This window comes from Stenella coeruleoalba, assembly GCF_951394435.1.
Source record: "Stenella coeruleoalba genome assembly, chromosome: 17".
NCBI lineage: Eukaryota > Metazoa > Chordata > Mammalia > Artiodactyla > Delphinidae > Stenella > Stenella coeruleoalba.
In genome coordinates, this window is record NC_137163.1 from 48464284 (window position 1) to 48490753 (window position 26470).

Here is a 26470-nt window from a genome sequence, read left to right on the forward strand (position 1 = left end):
ACACCTCTTCACCCTGTTGACCATGTTTTTCACGGGGGCTGCTGCTGAGCCTTTATCTCATCCTTTCATGGTGGAGAGATAGAGGATTCTAATGATTTTTACTTCTAGGGGAGAGGGGAGTGTAATGATGATGTTGTCGTTTTGTATTATGTCCTTTAGTCATGAATTTATTTTCGATTTCATGTTAAAATGGTCCCACAATTCCCACTTTGTGAGACCATTCAGCACCCTCATTTTGCACCTTAGACATCTCTCTCAGTATCACGTGGAAATGTTTGAAATGGCATGAGGTTGTTTCCACATTCCTGTCAGTTGTAAATTCGGAGCCCCAACATGAACCTAACCATTGAGCAGAACACCTCTGCACTTCCTGTGTAACACTGGGTAGGCCACTTAACCTCCTGTTTTTTTTTCAGTCCTCAATTGTAAAAATGTGAGGGTGCTATGAATTTATATTTGGGGCAGGACAAGGTCGAGAAGAGTGTGTTTTTGCTTTTATTCTTCTAAACTGGAATGTCTTTCCTCTCTTCCCCATGGGTCAAAATCTTACTTGTCCTTCAGGCCCACTGGCAAGGAGCTTTCCCTGATTCCCCAGTCCACACAAATCTCTGCCTCTTAGCGTCAGTGCCATACAACCTAGCTGTCTCTTATATTAATCTTGCCTCTGAAGCCAATTTCAGAATGTGGGTCTCTCTTGCCCACCCTGGGGCCCCAGTGGCTGTGCCAGACCACCGGCACCCCGCATCTGGGGTGTCTACTAGACTAGGGCATGGGGGAGAATGCCCAGGTGTGAGGGGCGAGGCAGAGTACCTCTGCCTCCACCCTGCTCTCCTCCACAAAATTGCCCCTCCTCCTGAAGCCTGCCCTGCAAGTCACAGGTTCCTTCTAAGACCTCACTGGGTAGTGATGCCCTCACAAGCCTTCTCACAGTTTCCATGGCAGGGTAACTGTGGAAAGGGGTGCCCTCAGAGAATCTTCCCTACCAGTTCTCCACCAGATACCAATCTCTTTGGTTGTGTGAGAGAGAATGTCTGAATGGATAGTCGTTATGTACTCTAACCTCTGCTCTGTTCCCTGGGTAGACAGTGCAGCAGGTACACTCAGACCGGGCATCTCTACAGGAGGTAAGGTGTACACACAACCTCACCTGGCTGGCACATATTCCTGTGGTGCTAGCCAACTACGTACCCCTGAGCATTTTCCCAGCACTAAGTAATACCAGTGACCTGGGACACCTTCACTGACCCACAGTGTTCACTGCTGAGGAGAAGTGAAATGTCATCCCTGGACAAGTGTGCAGGACGGTTCTGAGTTTTATAAATGTAGCCTTCTCCTTTGGGCTAAAGGATGCTTCCATTCAGACCCTTTCCTGATTGGCCTCTTAGCAAAAGACAAGTGCATTTTTGTTGGCAAATGGTAAAAGGAGCAGTTTGAGGAAGAGGGCCACCTTGAACCGCACCTGCCAATGCAGGCACATCTGTGCTGTCATGTAGGCGTCTCTATTGGTCCCCTCAGACACATCCCATACCGAGTTGCTGAGTACTAGGGGAGAGGGTGTTGCCATATTGATGGGAAGACCAAAAGAACGAAGGGGGGTTGATGCAGTACTAATGAGACTGGAGGGCAGAGGAGATGGTGTCCCAGGAGGCTGGGTTGATGTGAGCCTAGACTTGGGACCCAGAACCCGGTTCTAAGTCTCCTGATCACTCTGCCTCAGGATTTGGCCTTGTTCTAATCGACATAAAAGTATCAGAGGGCTAGAGTTCAGTGTGGTTGAAACAGGCAGTATAAATTGAGCCCAAGAGGGGTTTCCAAGGTGGGCGGGGTTCTTAACCAATTTATATTAGATTATTTTTTTCCAAATCTTGAAAGACATTTCCATGAAAGCCTCAGAAATGACAGACTGCAAGAAATGTCTTCTCTGTTGTGGAAGGGAGAGATGGAGAAGTTCATGATTGAAATTACTTTCGGGTTCTACTGTTTTCCCTGGAAACGGTGAAGAGACTTCCTCATCTGCTGCAGCCCTAGGCTCTAGGAATTGCTTTTGCAGCCAGTGTCCCTCTTCTAGGGACTCATAGAGGTGATGGGCCAAGGCTGTGTTTTGGATGTCAAGTAGACTAAAGGTCTTCAGCCAGAAACTGGGAGAGGCATTAGAGAGGGAAATACTGGCAGGAGACTGTGCACAGCAGAAGTGACTGATCAGTTCTGATTTTCTTTGCAGCAGCAGTGGCTCCCGTTTCTCGTCCTACACCTGGTCACTACCATGTCCTCTACCGATGGCGTGGAGAAACGCAGTTGGGCTGGCATGGAAAGACATACTACCTGGTTGGTGGCTTCCGGGCCTATGGGTATGTTCCTTTGGTCATGCCAGTAGTGGAAGCAGAGAAGCCAGTCCCCAGACGTGCCCCCAAAAGAAAGCGCTCTCCGGAAAGGTCGGACAGAGACCTGCGTTGCCCCAGAGCCCAAATCCGGTGATTGGAGCATTCAAACACCTCAGGAGAACAAGGTGCTTTAATTCTCAAGCAGGGTGGCCCAACCTCTGGGCACATCCCCTCTGCAACAGCCCCAGTAAACGAATGTCCCATCTTTATGTTTTCAAGGTTGGCAAAAGGGAGTCCCCTCTTAAAGAAGGTTCTCTCTCATTGCCACATTATCAAAGGCTGCCCCAAATGTGGTTCCTTCCTGTTGGCCTCATCAGGCTAAGGGCAGAGTTGTCTCTTTCCTTCTCTGAGTCGTACCAAATCGTCTTAGTAACACATCTTCACACTATTGACCGTGTTGTTCACGGGGGCTGCTGCTGAGCCTTCATCTCGTCCTTTCATTATGGAGAGAGAGAGGATTCTAATGATTTTTACTTCTAGGGGTGAGGGGAGTGTAATGATTATGTTGTCATTTTGTATTATGTCCTTTTGTCATGAATTTTTCAATTTCGTGTTAAAATGAGCCCACCATTTCCACTTTGTGAGGTCATTCAGCACCCTCATTCTGCACCTTTAACATCTCTCTCAGTATCACTTGGAAATGTTTGAAATGGCATGAGGTTGTTCTCACATTCCTATCAGCTGTAAATCCGGAGCCCCGACATGAACCTAACCATTGAGCAGAACACCTCTCCACTACCTGTGTAACACTGGGTAGGCCCCTTAACTTCTTGGATTTTGTAAGTCCACAGTTGTAAAAATGTTAGGGTGCTATGAATTTATATTTGGGGCAGGATAAGGTCGAGAAGAGTGTGTCTTTTCTTTTATTCTTTTAAACTGGAATCTCTTCCCTCTCTTCCCCATGGGTCCAATTCTCACTTGTCCTTCAGGCCCACTGCCAAGGAGCCTTCCCTGACTCCCCAGTCCACACAAATCTCTGCCTCTTAGGGTCAGTGGCATACAACCTAGCTGTCTCTTACGTTAATCTTGCCTCTCAAGCCAAACTCAGAATATGGGTCTCTCTTGCCCTCCTGTGGCCCCTGGTGCTGTGCCAGCCCACCGGCATGCCCCATCTGGGGTGTCTACTACACTAGGGCATGGGTGAGGAGGCCCAGGGGTGAGGGGCGAGGCAGAGTACCTCTGCCTCTACCCTGTTCTCCTCCACAAAACTGCCCCTCCTCCTCAAGCCTGCCCCTCAAGTCAAAGATTCCATATATGACCTCACTGGGTAGTGATGCCCTCACAGGAGTTCTCAGCGTTTCCATGGTAGCATAACTGTAGAAACGGGCTGCACTCAGAGAAACTTCCCTACCAGTTCTCCACCAGATACCAATCTCTTTGGATGTCTGTGTGACAATGTGTGACCGGATACTGTATATGTACTCTAACCTGTGCTCTGTTTCCTGGGTGGGCAGTGCAGCAGGTACACCCAGACCGGGCAACTCTACAGGAGGTATGATATACACACAACCTCACCTGGCTGGCACATGTTCCTGTGGGGGTTGCCAACTACGAACAGCTGAGCACTTTCCCAGATGTAAGTAATACCAGTGACCTGCGACGCCTTCAGGGACGCACAGTTCTCACTGCTGAGAACAAGTGAAAGGTCACTCTTGAAACACACCTTCAAACCCAGGCACCACTGTGCTGTCATGTAGACGTCTATATCGGTCCCCTCAGACACATCCCTTACAGAGTTGCTGAGTACTAAGGGAGAGGGTGTTGCCATATTGATGGGAAGACCGGAAGAACGAAGAGGGGGTGATGAAGCGCTAATGAGCCTGGAGGGCTGAGGAGATGGTGTCATTGGAGGCTGGGTTGATATGAGCCTAGACTTGGGACCCAGAACCCGGTTCTGAGTCTCCTGATCACTCTGCCTCAGTATTTGGCCTTGTTCTAATCTACATAAAAGAATTAGACAGCTAGAGTTCAGTGTGGTTGAAACAGGCAGTATAAATGGGGCCCAAGAGGGGTTGCCAAGGTGGGCGGGGTTCTTAAGCAATTTATATTAGATTATTTTTTTCCAAATCTTGAAAGACATTTCCATGAAAGCCTCAGAAATGACAGACTGCAAGAAATGTTTTCTCTGTTGTGGAAGGGAGAGATGGAGAGGATCATGATTGCAGTTACTTTCGGGTTCTACTGTTTTCCCTGGAAACGGTGAAGAGACTTCCTCATGTGCTGCAGCCTTAGGCTCTCGGGATTGCTTTCTCACCCAGTGTCCCTTCTCTAGGGAATCATAGAGATGATGGGCCAAGGCTGTGTTTTGGACGTCAAGTAGATTAAAGGTCTTCAGCCAGAAACTGGGAGAGGCATGAGAGAGGGAAGTTCTGGCAGGAGACTGTGCACAGCAGAAGTGACTGATCAGTTCTGATTTTCTTTGCAGCAGCAGTGGCTCCCGTTTCTCGTCCTACACCTGGTCACTACCATGTCCTGTACCGTGGGTGTGGAGAAACGCAGTTGGGCTGGCATGGGGAGACATACTGCCTGGTTGGTGGCTACCGGCTCTACGGGGATGTTCCTTTGGCCACGCCAGCTAAGGTGGAAGCAGAGAAGCCAGTGCCCAGACGTGCTCTGAAGAGAAAGCACTCACCGGAATGGTCGGACGAAGACCTGTGTTGCCCCAGACCCAAAATCCGGCGATTGGAGCTTTCAGGCAGCACAGGAATACAAGGTGCTTTGATTCTCAAGCAGTGTGGCCCAACCTCTGGGCACATCGCCTCTGCAAGAGCCACAGTAAACGAATGTCCCATATTTTCTTTCTCAAGGTCGGCAGCAGGGAGTCCTCTCCAAAAGAAGTTTCTCTCACATTGCCACACTATCCAAGGCTGCCCCAAATGTGGTTCCTTCCCGTAGCCTGATCAGGCTAAGGGCAGAGTTCTCTCTTTGCTCCCCTGAGTAGCACCAAATCGTCTTAGTAACACCTCTTCACCCTGTTGACCATGTTTTTCACTGGGGCTGCTGCTGAGCCTTTATCTCATCCTTTCATGGCAGAGAGAGAGCGGATTCTAATGAATTTTACTTCCAGGGGAGAGGGGAGTGTAATAATTATGTTGTCATTTTGTATTATGTCCTTTTGTCATGAATTTGTTTTCAATTTCATGTTAAAATGGGCCCACCATTCCCACTTTGTGAAGTCATTCAGCACCCTCATTTTGCACCTTTAACATCTCTCTCGGTATCACTTGGAAATGTTTGAAATGGCATGAGCTTGTCCTCACATCCCTATCAGCTATAAATCTGGAGCCCGAACATGAACCTAACCATTGAGCAGAACACCTCTCCACTACCTGTGTAACACTGGGTAGGCCCCTTAACCTCTTGGTTTTTTAAGTTCTCAGCTGTAAAAATATGAAGGTGCTATGAATTTATATTTGGGGCAGGACAGGTTTGAGGAGAGTGTGTCTTTGCTTTTATTCTTCCAAACCAGAATGTCTTCCCTCTCTTCCCCATGGGTCCAAATCTCACTTGTCCTTCAGGCCCACCGGCAAGGAGCCTTCCCTGATTCCCCAGTCCACACAAATCTCTGCCTCTTACGGTCAGTGCTATACAACCTAGCTGTCTTTTACGTTAATCTTGCCTCTCAAGCCAATCTCAGAATGTTTGTCTCTCTTTCCCTCCTGGGGCCCCTGGGGCTGTGCCAGCCCACCAGCACGCCCCACGTGGAGTATCTACTAGACTAAGGCATGTGTGGGAAAGCCCATGTGTGAGGGGCCAGGCAGAGTACCTCCTCCTCCACCCTGCTCTCCTCCACAAAACTGCCCCTCCTCCTGAAGACTGCCCCGCAAATCACAGGTTCCTTATATGACCTCACTGGGTAGTGATGACCTCACAGGTCTTCTCAGAGTTTCCATAGCAGGGTAACTATGCAAATGTGCTACCCTCAGAGAAACTTCCCTACCCTGGAGGAAACTTCTTTCCCTGGAGAAAGTTCTCCACGAGATACCAATCTCCTTGGTTGTTTGAGAGAAAATGTTTGACCAGATCTTCTCTATTTACTCTAACCTGTCCTCTGTTCCCTGGGAGGGCAGTGCAGCAGGTACACCGAGACCGGGCATCTGTACAAGAGGCATGGTGTACACACAACCTCCCCTGGCTGCCACATGTTCCTGTGGGGCTTGCCCACCACACACACCTGAGCACTTTCCCAGCTCTAAGTAATACCATTGACCTGGGACACCTTCAGTGACCCACAGTGCTCACTGCTGAAGACAAGTGAAAGGTCATTCCTGGATTAGTGTGCAGGACGGTTATGAGCTTTATAAATATAGCCTTCCCCTTTGGGCTACAGGATGATTCCATTCAGACCCTTTCCTGATTGGCCTCTTAGCAAATGACAAGTGCATTTTTGTTGGCAAATGGTAAATGGAGCAGTTTGAGGAAGGGGGCCACTCTTGAACCACACCTTCAAACCCAGGCACCACTGTGCTATCATGTAGGCGTCTCTATCGGTCCCCTCAGACACATCCCTTACTGACTTGCTGAGTACTAGGGGAGAGGGTGGTGCCGTATTGATGGGAAGACCGGAAGAATAAAGCGGGGGTGATGAAGTGCTAATGAGACTAGAGGGCTGAGAAGATGGTGTCCCAGGAGCCTGTGTTGATGTGAGCCTAGACTTGGTACCCAGAACCTGGTTCTGAGTCTCCTGATCAGTCTGCCTCAGTATTTGGCCTTGTTCTAATCAACATAAAAGTATCAGACGGGGCTTCCCTGGTGGCGCAGTGGTTGAGAGTCCGCCTGCCGATGCAGGGGACACGGGTTCGTGTCCTGGTCCGGGAAGATCCCACATGCCGCAGAGCGGCTAGGCCCGTGAGACATGGCCGCTAAGCCTGTGCGTCCGGAGCCTGTGCTCCGCAACGGGAGAGGCCAAAACAGTGAGAGGCCCGCGTACCACAAAAAAAGAAAAAAAGTATCAGAAGGCTAGAGTTCAGTGTGTTTGAAACAGGCAGTATAAATTGGGCCCAAGAGGAGTTGCCAAGGTGGGCGGTGTTCTTAACCAATTTTATTAGATTATACTTTTCCAAAACTTGAAAGACATTTCCATGAAAGCCTCAGAAGTGACAGACTGCAAGAAATGTTTTCTCTGTTGTGGAAGGGAGAGATGGAGTGGATCATGATTGCAATTACTTTCGGTTTCTACTGTTTTCCCTGGAAACGGTGAAGAGACTTCCTCATGTGCTGCAGCCTTAGGCTCTAGGGATTGCTTTTGCAGCCAGTGTCCCTTCTCTAGGGACTCATAGAGGTGATGGGCCAAGGCTGTGTTTTGTACGTCAAGTAGATTAAAGGTCTTCAGCCAGAAACTGGGAGAGACCTGAGAGAGGGAAATTCTGGCAGGAGACTGTGCACAGCAGAAGTGACTGATCAGTTCTGATTTTCTTAGCAGCAGCAGTGGCTCCCGTTTCTCGTCCTACACCTGGTCACTACCATGTCGTCTACCGCGGGTGTGGAAAAACGCAGTTGGGCCGGCATGGGGAGACATACTGCCTGGTTGGTGGCTTCCGGGCCTACGGGGATGTTCCTTTGGCCACGCCAGCTAAGGTGGAAGCAGAGAAGCCAGTCCCCATACGTGCTCCGAAGAGAAAGCACTGTCCAGAAATGTCGGACGAAGACCTGGGTTGCTGCGGACCCAAAATCCGGCGATTGTAGCATGGTGCCAGGAGGCGATCCCCACAGAATCTTGCAGGTGATCCATCCTGAAGAGAAGGCAATGGTTTAAATGCCTAAGGCAGCGAATACCTCTTCCTGCACTGACCGCCACTCCCCACCACCACTGCCCACTGCCACAGATTAGAACCTGCATCTTTTTGTCTGAGCCTTCCCCAGCCAGGAGCCTCCTTCTATACTAAATGGCCATAAGCCAGGAGCCTCAGAAACTGAGGTTTGTAATGAGAGTCTGCCCTGAACATCCCAGGGCTGAAGCTGGCCTGGAAGAAACCCTGACGTTCCTCTGCTTAATCCTCAAGGGCCCCTTTGTGAGCTGAAGAAAGAAAAGTCTAGAAAAAACGGATACCTGGGAGGGGAAGATGGCGGAAGGGTAACACGCGGAGATCACATTCCTCCCCACAGATACACCAGAAATACATCTACACGTGGAACAACTCCTACAGAACACCTACTCAACGCTGGCAGAAGACCTCAGACCTCCCAAAAGGCAAGAAACTCCCCACATACCTGGGTAGGGCAAAAGAAAAAAAGAAAAAACAGACAAAAGAATAGGGAGGGGACCTGCACCAGTGGGAGGGAGCTGTGAAGGAGGAAAGGTTTCCACACTAGGAAGCCCCTTCGCGGGCGGAGACTGTGGGTGGCGGAGGGGGAAGCTTCGGAGCCGCGGAGGAGAGCGGAGCCACAGGGGTGCGGAGGGCAAAGCGGGGAGATTCCCGCAAAGAGGATCGGTGCCGACCGGAACTCACCAGCACGAGAGGCTTGTCTGCTCACCCGCCGGGGCGGGCGGGGCTGTGAGCTGAGGCTCGGGGTTCAGTCAGAGCACAGGGAAAGGACTGGGGCTGGCGGCGTGAACACCTCCTGAAGGGGTTAGTGCACCACGGCTAGCCGGGAGGGAGACCGGGAAAAGGTCTGGAGCTGCCGAAGAGGCTAGAGACTTTTTCTTCCCTCTTTGTTTCCTGCTGCGCGAGGAGAGGGAATTAAGCGCGCTGCTTAAAGGAGCTCCAGAGACGGGCGCGAGGCGCGGCTGAAAGCGCGGACCCCAGAGACGGGCATGAGACACTAAGGCTGCTGCTGCCTCAACCAAGAAGCCTGTGTGCGAGCACAGGTCACTATCCACACCCCACTTCCGGGGAGCCTGTGCAGCCCACCACTGCCAGGTTCCCGGGATCCAGGGACAACTTCCTCGGGAGAACGCATGGTGAGCCTCAGGCTGGTGCAAAGTCACGCCGGCCTTTGCCGCCGCAGGCTTGACCCGCACTCCGTGCCCCTCCCCCGCCGCGGCCTGAGTGAGCCAGAGCCCCCGAATCAGCGGCTCCTTTAACCCCATCTTGTTTGAGTGAAAAACAGACGCCCTCCAGCGACCTACACGCAGAGGCGGGGCCAAATCCAAAGCTGAGCCCCTGGGAGCTGTGAGAACAAAGAAGAAAAAGGGAAATCTCTCCCAGCAGCCTCAGAAGCAGCGGATTAAACCTCCACAATCAACTTGATGTACCCTGCATCTGTGGAATACATGAATAGACAGCGAATCATCCCAAATTGAGGAGGTGGACTTTGAGAGCAAGATTTATGATTTTTTTCCCCTTTACCTCTTTTTGTGAGTGTGTATGTGTATGATTCTGTGTGAGATTTTGCCTGTATAGCTTTGCTTCCACCATTTGTCCTAGGGTTCTATCTGTCCGTTTTTTTTTCTTAATAATTATTTTTTATTTTAATAACTTTATTTTATTTTACCTTATCTTCTTTCTTTCTTTCTTTCCTTCCTTCCTTCCTTCCTCCCTCCCTCCCTCCCTGCCTTCCCTCATTTAGACAAAGAATCATCCCAAATTGAGGAGGTGGACTTTGAGAGCAAGATTTATGATTTTTTCCCCTTTTCCTCTTTTTGTGAGTGTGTATGTGTATGCTTCTGTATGAGATTTTGTCTGCATAGCTTTGCTTCCACCATTTGTCCTAACGTTCTATCCGTCCGTTTTTTTCTTAATTTTTTTCTTAATAATTATTTTTTAATTTAATAACTTTATTATATTTATTTTACTTTATCTTCTTTCTTTATTTCTTTTTTCCTTCCTTCCCTCCTTCCTTCCTTCCTCCCACCATCCCTCCCGTCCCTCCCTCCCTCCCTCCCTCCTTTCTTTCTTTCTTCCTTTCCTTCTTTCCTTCTTTTCTTCTTTCTTTCTTCCTTCCTTCCTTCCTTAAATTAAATTCAATATAGATATTTAAATTTAAGGTAAGATTAAATTATAATTTGAAATTATATGTGGAGTTTTATTTCCTAAAGAATATTTTGGAAATTTCAACTCCTATTTTAACTTATATTTTCAGAGAAGGTATTTGGTCCAAATGAAGAATATCTTCGATTATTGTTCTTCTATTGCAAGCAAAAAAGGATTTATACTTCTTTTCATGAAATATGGTTGTTTGACAACAGAAGGATAAATATTTTATATTTTTAGAAACAACAGTCAGGCTACTGATATTCTTAATGAGTTTTAATAAATCTGAATGCTTCTTATCATCTACTCTTTAGCTGGTACCTGAGGAGTTGTATACCTCCGGGAAGATATGTGCTCCAGACCCATAAATATGCAGTTCACAGAGCCCACCACCAGAGGACAATAATGAAGTAAAATCTTGAAACCATGTAGTGAAAATAGTGGGAGTTTAAATAAAAGCAACATTTCACAGTATGCTTTTCTGACCAATGTTATATCTAATACCCTAATGGATTATATGTACATGGATTCTGAAGTCAGCAGCACACTTCACTGGTCAATTTCTATGATAAGGGGAACGGAATTTGAGTGTAGAAAAACAGTATACTTACATCTTAAAATTCCACCCCTACAGAATCTACTCACTATTGAAAACTGGTAAGAATAATAGCTTTCTGTGTCTCAGTGACCAGTTAACATTTTCAAGAGTAGAATTTATCTTCCTATGATGCTCAAATACACAGGAAAAATGCATATCTAGGACAATGGATAAACTCTATATGACATGTGAAAATAGTTATTCAAATGGAAAAAGTATAAGATCTACAAGGCAGTTTTATATGCATTAGTGTGGATATATACATAAAGAAGGTCTAAGAAACATAAAAATCACTTCCAGGAAGCAATTTTAGGTAGAAGAGAATTAACATGGATGAGGAAGAAAAGAGAGTTGGTTTTAAAATAGTTTCATTGACTTGTTTTTTTTTTTGTTTATTTATTTGTTTTATTTATTTGGTCTTTGGAATATAAGAAAACAGTGGCTTTCAGATCAGTATCCCAGTGGAACAAAGGGACCGAGGTCTATCCTGGAGCCTAGCCATTGTTTGACTATCTTGTAATAATACTGGTGAAATACAGCCAAATCATTTGAACTAAAAGCATCCTCTCTGACAATAAACTTAAGACACCAACATTATATATTAAAGAAAGTAAAGAGAGAATACTGTTTTCTTTAGAGAGAAAATACAGAACCTGGACCAAATCAATAATGTCAGCAAACCTCATGGGTATAAAATATTCTGCTGCCTGTCATTTAGAACATGCCTCTAGAAGAGGGAAACTGGGCGATAATTTCCCCAGATTTTATATTTAATTCAAATATTTTAGATAAGAGGGATCTCTAGTAAAACATTGTATTATTGATTCTTTCCAATATGATAGCTCAGAGGAGTTCCTCTTTCCTTCTCAAATACATATGGGGAAATGGAGGTGGGTGTGGGTTAGAGGAACTATCTAATTAGAGCATAATAATCAACAGTTTGTTTTTTAAAAATAGAAATTTCTATTCAAATTGTTTCCAGAGACAGAAACACACAGAGACAATTCCATGTGACAACAGTGAAAGAGACCAGAGTGATGCAGCTGCAAATCAAAAAACTGCCAACACCAGTGATTGATGGCCACCACCAGAATCTGGTTAAGACAAAGAAGGATCCTCCCCTTGAGGCGTCAGAAAGAACATGGCCCTCTCAACACTTTGAGTTTGAACTTCTGGCCTCTAGAGCTGTGATAAAATAAATTTCTGTTCTTTTAAGCTAACAAGTTTGTGGTATCTTGTTATGGTAGCCCTAGAGATGACAGTATTTGATTCCTGAGCTGGCAACTGTATTTTGACTATGTAATGACTATTCCAAGATAATCAACAGACACAAAGATAAAGGCAAAACTGAGACTAAGCCCAGTTCTTTTTATTCCCAGAATAATAAATGATTTTTTAATTAATTTAGATCTCTTTGTCTAACCCCTCTGCTTTTCAGAAGAGTATGTGGGACCAATCAAGTATTCATATGTTATACTTTCATTTTAATTCATCTCAAATTATTTCTAATTCCCCTTATGAGTTCTTACTTGACCCATGAATTATTTAGGAATATATTCTTTAATTTCCATTTGTGATTTTCAACAAATTTCTTTCTGTTAACGATTTCTTATTGCATTCTGTTGTCATCTGAGAGCACTCTTTGTATTGTTTATATCCTTTAAAATGTACTGAAATTTGTTTTATGGCCTAGCATATAGTATATCCATGTGCATTTGAAAAGAATGTATATTGTGATGCTGTTGGGTGGAATGTTTTATAGATGGCTGTTACGTCTACTTGATTGATAGTGTTGTTCTAGGTTTTTATTTTCTTGTTGATTTTCTGTCTGTTCTGCTATTGAAAGAAGGGTATTCAAGTATCCAACTATTATTGTAGAACTGTCTGTTTCTCTTTTCCGTTGTGTCGATTTTGCTTCATTATATTTTGAAGTTCTGTTGTTAGGTGCATATAAGTTTATGATTATTATGCATTCTAGATGGAATAATCATTTTATCATTTTAAAATGTCTTTGTCTCTAGTAAAAATTTTCATCTTAAAATATACTTTTTTCTGATATTTTCTTAGCCAGTCCAGCTTTGTTGTTGTTGTTTTGTTTTTTTGTTACTGTTATGGTATATCTATTCCAACCCTTTTACACTTCACCTATATATTTTCTTGACTCTAAAGTGGGTCACTTGTAGGCAGCATATGTTTGGATCATGTTTTTCATTTTTTTATCCAGTCTGAAATTTCTGTCTTTAGATGGAATGTTTAACATTTTTATATTAAATGTAATTAATATTTAATTTTGTAATTTTTATATTAAATGTAATTCATGTAGGATTTATGTCCAACATTTGAGATTTATTTTCCAAGAGTCACATTTTTTCCCCTAATTCCTCCTCCTCTATTACTGACTCATTTGTTGTTGCTGTTGTTAAAGAGATATTTTTTAGTGTAAAATTTCAATCCCCTTATCTTTTACTATATTTTTGAATTATATTCTTAATGCTTGCTCTAAGGATTACAAATAGCATCTTAAGTATAAGCATCTATGCTTGATTAATTAATACCAACGTAATTTCAATAGTATAAAAAACTTTTCTCCTCCTTTACATTGCCCTCCTTTGTGCTGTTACTGATATAAAAATTACATCTTTATACCTTATATGTCTATAAACAGTTATAATTATTACTTTACGTTGGTGCCTTTTAAATCAGATAGAAAAAAAGTTAGAATAAAATACATTTATATTATTTTTTGTATTTACCTCTGCAGTTACCTGTCTTGATGTTCTTTATTTCTTCATATGGATTTAAGTTACTGACTTATGCTTTTATTTTTGTCTGAAGGGCTCACTTTAGTAGTTCTTGTAGCACAAGTCTGATAGGAAAAAATTCTCTTAAGTTTTTAATAAAAGTATTGAAATTTTCATGTCATCCTTCTGCAATAGCCATGGTAATCTCGGCATCATACCAACTCTAGTAGATATGTTGCTGAAGTGAGCATTTAGTGTCTACTCTTATATGGTACAAAATTTAAAGTGTTAAAGATTATGAAGCTATAGACACAGGTTTACTTGTTTAGAGACCATTTTAAGAGCATATTTGGGCAATGCTAATATTGGCATTTCAAATTCAGTGCTACCATGTAGCAAGATAAAATAGATGAACCTCAAGTCATGATATTTTTTCCTGATAATATAAGGTTAAGGTTAATTATCAGCTGTCACATTTTTTCCAGTATTTTTTAGTTAGCTTTTAACTTAGCATAAGTGAAATGAAAGGACGGTAAGTTTTGCATTAATTCCTGACCCAAAACAGAACTTTTGAAGATGAAAGTCCATTAACAGAGCTGTGTGTTTCCTGTGAAAAATAAATCTGGCCCACCCCCTGAAAAATTCATGACTGTTTTACAAATTGTATGTTCAGGAAGCTATTCTAGCCTTCTATTTAAAAAAAAAACCAACAACACTATTTAGAAATATTTATTTCCTTCATGTAGTACCAATATACATGTTATTTAGAAAATTTATAGTGAATTTTGGTTTGCTCATCTTCTGAAAAACTCCTAAGAAAACACACACTTCTGAGAATTTCAGCCTTATTTCTACATAAGTTATCTAATCTATAAAACGTTATGCATGCTTTGGATAATCATCTAAATAATTACTATTCTAGCCTTTTAAATGGTTTCAGTGCACACATAATTTTCTCTACCTACACCCCCATTTTTCCCAGTTAAATTGATTAAGTGATATTTTTTCTTTAGTCACTTATTATATTTAGGTATGTTTAGGCCTCCTCTTCTGAACTCATTTCCTGGTAACAAAGAAATAAGGCATAGATGCTGTTTCTGACTCCCAGGGAAGTTTAGGTTCTGGCATGCTGGACTAGGCAGGGCCTAGCATCACCCTATTTATGTGGAATATGTGGAACTGGTGAGCTTCTAAACATCTCAAAGAGACATTTAACAAGACTGAAGTTTCTGGAGAGAGAATGTATTTTATTGCCATCATTTAATTTCACCATATGTCTAGATAATTCATGCTTTTGGTGCAAAATTCAAAAGTAACAGTGATGGGCTTCCCTGGTGGCACAGTGGTTGAGAGTCCGCCTTCGGATGCAGGGGACACGGGCTCGTGCTCCGGTCCGGGAAGATCCAACATGCTGCGGAGCGGCTGGGCCTGCGAGCCATGGCCGCTGAGCCTGCGCGTCCGGAGCCTGTGCTCTGCAACGGGAGAGGCAACAACAGTGAAAGGCCCGCGTACCGCGTAACAGTTGTGAATGAAAAGTAATTATTTTATACAGTTTTCCTGAAGCCACCCATTTCCCCCTCCTAAAGGTAATCATTTTTACCAGTTCCTTTTATATTTTTCAGGGGCAGTTTAGGCATATATTAACGTGTGCTATATAGAGGATAATTCGTCTTATTAGGGTAAATTCGTGTGCTTTTTTTTTTTTTTTTTTTTTCCTGAATTGTAGTATGCCGGAATCTGAAGTCTCTGGCAAGAGGAGAGTTAAAAAGAGAAAAGCTGGGGCTTCCCTGGTGGCGCAGTGGTTGAGAGTCCGCCTGCCTATGCAGGGGACACGGGTTCGTGTCCCGGTCCGTGAGGATCCCACATGCCGCGGAGCAGCTGGGCCCGTAAGCCATGGCCGCTGAGCCTGCGCGTCTGGAGCCTGTGCTCCGCGACGGGAGAGGCCGTAACAGTGAGAGGCCCGCATACTGCAAAAAAAAAAAAATAAAATAAAATAAAAAAAAAATAAAGGCGTTGTCTGCACTGATTCCATCATTACCATTGAAAATGTTTATCTGCCAAATGAAAAAGAACAGTACAAATTAGAAACACTGATACATTCAGTGTATCTGTATCTGACATTCATTTAGAAGCTAGTTCTCAAATTGTCATCACATTTACCACATAAAAATTACAAATGATTTCTTTGGAGACCTAAGGCTATTTCTAAATTCAAGATGTTTGGACAACTGTAGATAAAGTTTCATTATCAGACTGAACTAAATATGCTGTAGTTATGAATAAATCAGAATGATTTCTGCTCTGTGAACTTACTAATGTACTCAGACCAAGCATCAGGAAACATCATTCTTCAAAATTATACAAGTGTATTTCTCAGCCAAAAATGTAAAAAATAATGTTTGAAAATCAAGGTTAAGGATTGGTTGGATGATGCTTCTGTTTCTGTCATCTGATTGTTTCCATCTTTATTCTGTTCTATGAAACACAGACTAGGCTTGTACTTCCACAAGGCCTGTGTTTCCCCATTTATTAGCACTTATCACACTTGAAATTATTAGTTAAATATCTATTTTCTCCAATAAACAATAGGTTCATTAGGCCAGGGACCTCTGCTGTCTTATTTTCTTCTGTAGGTCTACACTATCATATTAGGTGCCAAAGAATATTTGTTGAATGACTGAGTTAATTAATGATAAATGAATGGAGAAGCCTACTTTCTCAGGCTGACAATTGAACTAGAGAATGGAAGTTGGAAAATTTGAATTGAATTTCCACAATTTTTATATAGTGATAATTTGTTTAAAATTTGGCATGCAAACTGTTATATACAATAGAGTTAACAAAAATTAGTTAGAGAAAAATTAGTAGAGAAAAGTGATGTCAGAGGGAGCTGAAGATGTAGATTTCAAGTTACCTGAGTCCTAGGAAAAGTGAGAACCAAAAGAAATTTATATTCTCTATTTAAGTATTTAAGAAACAGAACTTAAGAATTTATCAGTATACTGAATTATTATGATTCCTAGACTAATCATAATTCATTCAAATGACATATGAGATGCAGCCCTCTCAGAATATTTACCATGTTAATCAAATGAAGAATTACACTGAAATTCGAGTTTACTTTTCCACTATAACAAAATTTTGTACTTAGGTAAAGATGAGATTGACATTTTGGAGAACTGTTTCCTCAGTACAGAAAACTTTTGCTTATTTTACATTTTGTGTTCTTAAAGTGATTTTCTAATATTTTCTTTTTATATACTGATATTTTATTTGTAAAGAATATGTAAAGTTTCCCTGTAGGCATGACGAACATGACTAGAATGCTATATAGCAGTGCTTTAGATATAATCTAAAAATTGTCCTTATGTGCAATAGCAGAGACCAATGATTCATGAAATTGCTCAGTGTTGGGCATAATCCTTCTTATAGAACTAATAGTTTATATGAGACATTTTTCTTCAAACATTGAAATCAAAATATAAACTCTACTCAGTATGTCAGCATTTACATTAAAATGATTTTTTTACTCATGGGAAAAGCTTTAATTAAGTGTATTTAAAAGTTTGGAAGTCAGCAGGATGTCCATCACTGTGAACAATTTAAATGTTTCTCTCCCTACTTGGTTTGGAATAAAATAAGAAATGGGGAAAAAAAAAATACTCAACCCAGGAGGAAGGTCCTTCTTTTGCCTACCAACAAAGCTATTAACTTATCTGCAGCTGTACCAGTATACTCAGCTCCCCTTCTCTGAAAGGGAAGAAATGTCCATTTCCTACCAAAGGCTATTGCTCTCTTTGTGCTCAGGGTCCCATCCCATTTCACCACTCAAGATTCCACTTTTGAAACTAGCTCGTTTTGTCCTGCATCATCAATTTCTTCCTTTATGCTTGATTATTCTCCAAAATACCTAAGTATATCCTAATATCTCTCATTTTATTGATTTTTAAAGCATATATTAGTAACTTTCATTCTGCCAACAAAGTTTCCTTTGTTTAAAATCTCTGTCCATAAAATCAATGTCTCTTCTAACAATCACTGTGGGATACAAGAAAACAATTTCATATCTCCTTAGATGAGGTTTTCCTTGAGTATCCAAAGTAAGAACCCTCCATTCCTTTCTATCATGCCTCATTGTTAATTTCCTTTATTTTACCAATTACAATCTGAACATATTATAATCATTTTATAACTTGTTCATTTAATCTTTCTCCTCAAAGGAGCATGTCGACTCTTTGAGGCAGATCCTTTAACTCTCTTGTTCATCCCTATATCTTAAACTCCTAACAAAGCTCAGAACATAGTGGTTACCTAATATGTGTGTATAGAATGAATGAAAGACCTATACCACTTCCTTTAGAAGAATTAACAGTCAACCCTAAGTAACTGTGCAAAAGAGGCAAAATGTCTTGTTGCCACTTGCATTTCTCTATCCTTCCTCCCTTCTTTCTTATAAATACCTTATACCCTCTTGCTTTTTAGTGTAATATTCTACCCAGTATTTTGCCCTTTAGACAGACTTTATTCTCCAAATTAATCACTTATTTCAATAATTACTCAACTCAAGTAGTCCATGTACTTTAGAGAATGTTATTTAATTAATTCATAATGAAGCAGAAATTAAGATTTGTATTTTCTTCCCTGCCTGATTTTCCAAGTACATCTTAAGTTATGTAAAGGAGCAATCATTTTGTGGTTGGCAGGAAATCAGGCTCTGTCTGGTTCTCCAAACATCTTCACTAATTCCCAGAGAAATCTGTGTAACTGTTCCTCAAACAACTTTTACTGCTTCTTCCACTATCATGTAGTATTGGTTTGGAGAATAGGTACTAAATTTTCTAAAACTACTTTCATCATCTTTACCCTTCCAAACCTTATTCTTCTCCTGCTTTTCTCATCTTTATTAATGGGACCATCATCTATCTTGATGATATAAATGACCATCATGATATGGCTTTGTTGCTCAAGGCACAAAAATGTTATCAACTTCTTTCACTGCCTACATATTTAGTCACCAAGTGCTGTCAGTCGTACCCAAAAAATAACATGAAATCCATCCATGTTTTTCTTATTTACATTTCTACTTCTTCATTCTTAGTTGAGGACGTTGAACTTTGCCAGTGAGTTAAGCCCTCTTCCACACAACGCCTTCTCCAAACAGCTAGTATGATCTTGCTGAAATGCCAATTTTCAGGCTACTTCTACATATAACAAGAAAATAATTCCTTAAGGATCTAGCCCTCGCCTTCCTTCTAAAGTGAACTCTCAACTTTGCCATATAGAGAATACGGTAATTATAACTAAAACATCAATTTTATTGAGGATTTACTCTGTTCCACGTGGCATTCTAAATATTCTACCTGAATGATCTCATCTATTTCTTATAATAACACACTAAGAAGAAAGTATTATCATTAAAATAAATTTTAAAAGGGATAAAGTGAAGCCTAGAGAGGTTAAGTAATTTTCCCACACTGGTTAAGGGAACCAGGATTCAAACCCAGGCTAGTCTGCCTCCAGAACTCACATTCTTGTTAAAAACATTTTTTAAATTGAAATATGTTTGACATATAACACTGTGTAATGTCAAGGTGCATGACATGTTGATTTGATACATTTGTATACTGCAGTATGATTGCCATTGTAGCTTTAGCTAGCACCCCTTTGACATCAAATAATTATCATTTCTTAAAGACCACACTCTACAGTGTCTTGCTATTTCCACATTAAACAAACAAACAAAAAGGCTCTGTTGTCTCTTGTCTCTATCATCATTGCCGTGCAAAGAATCTTTGGCTTAGAGAGGGTAGATAAATTTCTCAAGTTTGCAATTCTAGTAAAATTATAAGTTGACCCTGAACCCAGGTTACTCTGAATCCACCTTGCTGTCCCTCTTCTGCCCTTGGACTCTCTGGCCCCTAAGATGAGATGGAGAGCCCCACAAACACTCCATCTTCCAACATATTGTTGATCACGGACTACAATTAGAGACTTTGTTAAATGCCTTGTGGGCTATATGTGACAATGTTCAAGAAAGGAACGATGCTATAGGAGGATGCTGGCTATTTCCTTCTCTCCAAATTCCATCTCTATCAGCAGTTTATAGTCAATCTGGCAGAACATCAAACCTATGCAATTTTCTTTTGAACTATGAAGAGAAAACTTTAATTTGTATGAAGTAAAGCATGTGATTAAAGCATGAAATTCTTTCCAGTTGTGACGATGATAAATGTTTGAAACGAATTAGTCTGCATACCACATTAATGCAGTCATCCCAATGGCCAATAGCAAGGAACACTTCAATGGTTCAAGTGCACCCGTGAGTGGTTACACAACCTGCATGTAGATTCAGAAACAGCTTCTGTTTTGAGTGACGATCAAGAGGTGCTGAAATTCGATAGGACATTGTCATTATAAGTCAGATCTGGCAAATGCTTTAGTACCCAACACAAACTACAACTCTAAAATTCTTTTACTTTTTTCCCCCAAGGCATAGAGTGTCAGAAGATATTTTAGACATTCCTTATACTGAAAAAAAAAGTAAACACATCTGAACATATCTGTGGGCTAAAAATTAGCCTACAGATTTTTTTCTGTTGTTGATCACAGACCATATAATTTCAAATAAACAATAATAAAAACAGTATGCAATAGTTCTAACCCATGATCTACATTAAAGATCAGTTAATTTTGAAAGTATATTTATTACAAGAGGTATGAATCATAAATATCCTTTGGCACAATAGATAAATATATACTTTTATAGTAACTAAACCTCCTCTATCTTGGTAGAAAGACAAGCTTAACTATTGTTATTGGTATGGACAGACATTCATTCTATAAATATTTAGGCTCTGACATTCGAAGTATGTAACTGAGAAGAGCAAAACCCAGTCCTGTTGATGAACTGAATAAACTGAGGAAGACATAAACATAAGCAAGGCAGTTTCTTTATTGCATTATGTTTTATTTACTTTTAGACACTAGGTATGAATAAAGCCACAGGTGTCCCGTCTCCCACTATGCTTTCACTGGAGAGTATGTCTTTCTGGCTCTTCTGTTTCTACAATAACATTATTCAAAAGATAAACGTATTTCATTTTTATTAACTAGGAAGTAACTTAATATGGACGATTTGAATAATTCTTTATGAAAATATATCTTTTATGACAAATACGTTGCTTAAAGTGTTAGGGTCTGATACGTGACAATCTAAACCATTATTACTCATTGCAAAATGTTCAAATGCAAGTTCTACCTGTATCAAGCTGAAGCCTTCCTTACTCCCAATAATTCTCCCATTAAGATACAAACATAATCCTGCCAATTCCAGAGGCAGAATATATGAACAGAGCCATCTGTTTAAAGCAGTACTACTGCTGGGAAAACACAAGAACATAAGAAAAAATCTCTACTGGAAGGAAAAGGCAAATAGCAAAAATAATGAACTTTAAAGTTAGAGACAGAGAAAAACTCTCTTCAAACATGACATAGAGGGCTTCCCTGGTGGTGCAGTGGTTAAGAATCTGCCTTCCAGTGCAGGGGACACAGGTTCGAGCCTTGGTCCGGGAAGATCCCACATGCGGTGGAGCAACTAAGCCCGTGCGCCACAACTACTGAACTTGCACTCTAGAGCCCGCAAGCCACAACTCCTGAACCTGCGTGCCACAACTACCAAAGCCCATGTGCCTAGAGCCCATGCTCCGCAACAAGGGAAACCACCACAATGAGAAGTCTGCGCACCACAACGAAGAGTAGCCCCCGCTAGCCACAACTAGTGAAAGCCCACGCACAGCAACGAAGACCCAACACAGCCAAAAATAAATAAATAAAATAAATAAATTTTTTAAAAAAATCAGTTTTTAAAAAAAAGATGATATAGACAACTATGTATGCACAGCATTGGTGGAAAAGAATTCAGAATAAAACACTCAAGAAAAATCATAATTACTGTATTTATTGTCAGTGATAATAAAAAAGCCTTCTTTTCCAAAATGAAATCTTGGAACATCTGTTTACTGATATGGATGTCATGTTGTGTTTCACTGGATGTTTCTTTGTTATAAGTGTTATCAATATGATCAAAAAATAATTAGAGCAAATATAAACTTAAATGCACTAGGTTAAATGTCACGTGTGTTGGCAAGCTACTTCCATTATGACTGACAGCAGATCTGATGCTTTCTCATGCTACCGCATTCATGGCCCAGGTTGATTCTGTCAAGCACGGTGTTTTTCTCTCACAGCTCCACATTTCCACAATTTAACACATTCCAAGGTAGACGAGATCATAGGACACATGAGTAACATCACCACCATCACCCACATGATTTTTCTTCTGCAGCTTTTATACTCAACTTGAGTGTAGGCCTCCTGCAGGCAGGAACAGGGACTATTTTGTAGAGGCTCCCTGTTCCATGTCCATTACCTAATACAGTGCTTGGTACAGGGCAGGTGCTGAATAAATATTTGTTGAATGGTCAGATGAATGAGTGAATACTATTACAAGTTGATAACATCTAATTCCTTTCAAATACTTATAATATTGTTTCAATAAAATAATAAAAAACAGAAACTGAAAGCCCCGTACTAAACATTTATTCCAATTTTTCACTCAGATGAAAAACTCCATAACAACAGCAACAGCAACCTCTTTTGTGTCAGTACTATGCTAATTGCTATGCATACAGTAGAAATATTTTTAAATTAATTTTTACTGGAGTATAGTTGCTTTACGATATGTTAGTTTCTGCTGTACAGTAAAGTGAATCAGATATATATATATATATATATATATATATATGCCCTCTTTTTTGGATTTCTTTCCCATTTAGAACTTTTAATACCAGTATTGAGGAGGTAGATACAATTATTTTCCTTTTACAAATGGGGAAATGAGGTATATAAAGTTTAAGACACATGTGAATGGCCCACAGCTAGCCAGTGGTAAAGCCAAAATTCTAACCACTGCTGGAAAAGCTCAAATATCAAGTCAAATTAAGTTTGGCTGAGATTAAAAGAATCCAAGGCTGGTTTGGCAGCTGTTCTCTACAAAATTTTTAGGAACCAAGATTCCAATCACATTACTGCTCTAACATACCTGGGCTGTGTCTTTTATCCTCAGATACTAAAGCAATATCTCTCTTCCAGGGAGCAAAATGGAGGAAGAATCAAAAAGAGTAGTAAGGAATACCTGACAACCATGTCTTAAGGAAGACTCCTGGAAATTGACACATTTTCTTAAATCTCCTTGACCAGAAGTTAGTCACTATTATGAGTTGAATTGTGTCCTTCAAAATTCATGTCCAAGTCCTAATCCTCGGTACCTCAGAATATGACTTCATTTAAAACTAGAGCCATTGAAGATGTAATTAGTTAAGATGAGGTCATACTGGAGTAGAGTGGGCCCCTGGTCCAATATGACTGGTGTCTTTATAAAAAGAATGCCATGCACAGAGCCAGGCGTGAACACAGGAAGGGCACCATGTGAAGACTGGAATTAAGCTGCATAAGCTGAGGAAGTACCAGATGCTAGGAGAGAGGCCTGGAACAGATCTTTTCCTGGCAACTTCAGTAGGAGCATGGCTCAGCTGACACCTTCATCTTGGACTGCTAGCCTCTAGAACTGTGAGACAATATATTTCTGTTGTTTAAGCCACTCAGTTTGTAGTATTTTATTAAGGTAGCCCTAGCAAACCAATATAGTAACCTTTAAGTTGGTATGGAAAAATTTAGTTTTTTTGTGCTATGTTTAGTTAAAATTTTGAAAAAAAGAAAATGATTATTGTAGGACAACAGGCAGTCTCTGCCAAACTATGCAACACTCTGAGAGGTGGTCTCAGCATGTCATTGAATCTGTCACTATTAATTGTGAAAGGTATATTATTACATTATATTTTGAACTACTTAGAAATAAAAAATGCTAGCAATTTAACTATGATAAGTCACCTACTATAAGGTGCATCCTTATTTCAGAGATGTTAAATATGAAAAAAAGAAATGGGCATCTTAGAATCAATGAAATATAGTAAATGTTCTATAGACAATTTAGTTATAACAGTAAACACAGAAAAGAAATTGTTTACATGAGCTATAATTCAATATTTTACATTCTAGCTTATATAAAACAAAATGACTTACTACAGGAATTTTTAAAGTTTATATAAGATAATAAGCTACAAAGGATATAAAAATATCCAAATGGATATTGATATAGATATAAATATATAAAAATAAACCTGTTCTTTGATTAACTTTGTTCAAAATACTTCCATTAGATTAGTGGAATGTAGGATTGTGGTATTATATATTCCCTTTAAATCAATGTAATATTTGGTATCAGTTATGCTTATTCTACAAAGAAAGGATAATTTGGGGTGGTGGCTTCATGAAAGAAATGTAATGCTCCTTTTTCTAGCAAATAAAAAATAATTGTACTGCTCTAATTGAGAATAATATAAAGAGGGTCTAATAAGTGAGATAAAAACTGTAAAATCAAATGCAGTAATAATTTCCTTGTTTAAACATTTTGCTTTTATTTTCCTTTTCTCTATGAAACTCAGTCACATTTACTTGAATTATTGTTCTCATTATGTATTGGCTAAATTTCTTTAGACATAACTGGAATTTTTTATTTTAGTCCCAAAGGAAAATGTTAATTGCATGTCTCCATGACAAGTTGAATTATTAAGACATATATTACTAGATCATTCTACACCTGTCTAATTTTAGAGAATCTGATCAAGAAACCCAATTTCTTAGATGTAGCTGAGATCTAAAAAAAATGCAAAGCATCTGTTTCACAATTAGCAAGGAACAATGTAAGGATGAGTTAACTTGCTAAACCAGGGGCAGAGAAAATAAACCAGAGTCTCCCACTGTGCAAGCTTTGATGATTTTACATTTGTGAACCCATAACTGAGTTTAATTCAGCAACTGACCTGTGAAACAGCACCAGTTAGTAATATTAATAACTATTATAGTATTCAGAATATCCCCACAGTATTACAGAGCACAGTAAAACCAATTTGAGATTCAATTACATCAATAAACAGCTAAAACATTAGTAAAGATATTTGCTAACACAAAAAAGGAAATGCTTAGAGTCTAAAGAGGGCATTTGCAAGGCAAGGAGCTGGGCTGCCCATAAGGCTTGCTGGATACTGTTGCTTTAAGCAAAGCAGCCTCTGGCCAGATATATTTGGGGGGAGGTGGAGTCAAGTGGCCATAATAATTTCAATAAAGGGAGGGGACAGGGGAACAGTCAAATGTGTTTAGCAAAATGGAGGTGATAAGTAATTCATTCTAATAATTTAAATTAGGTATTTGTAAAACTAAAAGAAGACAAGATAAAAACAAGGACACTGGAAATATAGAACAACTTAAGAGCTCTAGACAGCAAGAGATTCACTTTCAGCAGAAATTCATTTTATATAAAAAATTTAAATCATAAAATTATTATCAAACTTTTTGTCCTGAAGACTTTGAGTCAAGAAAAGTAAAAAAGGACTTTTCTCCCATTTTAATAAGTAAATTCAGTTCTTAAAATACCTAACAAAGAACAAATTCAGCAAAATTTCTTTTGGCACCTGGCCTGTTAGTGAACCTCTTCCTACTTTCTGAGCAGCTCAATCCTAACTCTATTTTCTTTAAAGATCATCTAAAATGTTTTAATCTTTTGTGTGGTCTTTCCTGATCTCCATGAGGAAATACACGCTCTCTAGATGGTATTTTTCCATTTGTACTTCATCTCCAAGATCACTTAAATGCTTGACTTATCTACATTCTAGATCAGGAGTTGGCATAGTTTTTCTATGAAGGCTAAATATTTTAGGCTTCACTGGCCGTTTGGTCTCTTTCACAGTTACTCTGTTATTTTAAGGTGAAAGCAACCATAGACAATACACAAATGAAGGAGCATGGCTGTGTTCCGATAAAACTTTACTTATGGACACTGAAATCTGAATTTCATATAATTTTCACATGCCACAAGTATTATTCTTCTTTTAATTTCATTCTCAATCGTATAAAAATGTAAAAATCCTTTACTCACCGACCATACAAAAACAGGTGGCAGACCAGATTTGGCCCACAAACCGTGGCTTGCCAACCTGTGTTCTAGATTATGGCTTTTGTAACAAAAGGTATCTCCTAAACTCATCTTTACCACCCCTGCAGTACTTAATGAGTGCTTCTGTAAGTACCTGTCAAAGTGAATACTAGCATTATAGAGACAAGTGGCAGTGAATAAAAACAAAATGTAAAGCAAGTTCACCCTTTTGTCTACCTCCTCAAAATGTCTTTAAACAGATAACATATTATTATCTTTCATACTGTCCTGTTCTTTCCCATTAAGAAGCTACCACAATAGTTAATAATGTATTTATTTGTGAGTTTTCATGTTTATTACTATATTAATTTCTGTCACTGATGTGATAAATTACCATAAACGTAGTGGCTCAGAGCAATACATGTTTTGATCTCACAGTTTCCACAGGTTAGCAGTCAGATGGGCTTGGCTGGGTCTCTGCTTAGAGTGGCACAAGGCTGAAATCAAGATGTCTACAGGACTGTGTTCCTTTATAAAATCTCTAAGGAGAGTCTGTAAGGGAGAATCTGCTTCTAGGCTCATGTTAGCTGAATTGAGTTCCATGCAGTTATAGGACTGTGGTCCCCATTTTCTTGATGACTGTTGGCTGTTACTCTCAGCTTCTAAAGTCCACTGCACTCCTTGACTCATGCCACCTTTGCCTTTAAAGCCAGTAAGTGCAGATCAAGTCCTTTTCATGCTTCATCTCTCCTGTCTTTTCTTCTGCTCCTCATCTCTCTCACTTAAGC

The 26470-nt window shown here is 40.4% G+C and overlaps 1 protein-coding gene across 1 annotated transcript; it reads left to right on the forward strand.

Annotated features, from left to right (window-relative positions):
* The first annotated feature begins 3844 nt into the window (after window positions 1-3844).
* LOC307176195 (DPEP2 neighbor protein-like) lies at window positions 3845-12525 on the forward strand. Its single transcript, XM_079902064.1, has 3 exons — window positions 3845-3957; window positions 4807-5094; window positions 11875-12525. The coding sequence occupies exons 1-3, from the start codon at window positions 3876-3878 to the stop codon at window positions 11904-11906; spliced, it is 402 nt and encodes a 133-aa protein (XP_079758190.1). The 5' UTR covers window positions 3845-3875; the 3' UTR covers window positions 11907-12525.
* Window positions 12526-26470: the final 13945 nt, after the last annotated feature.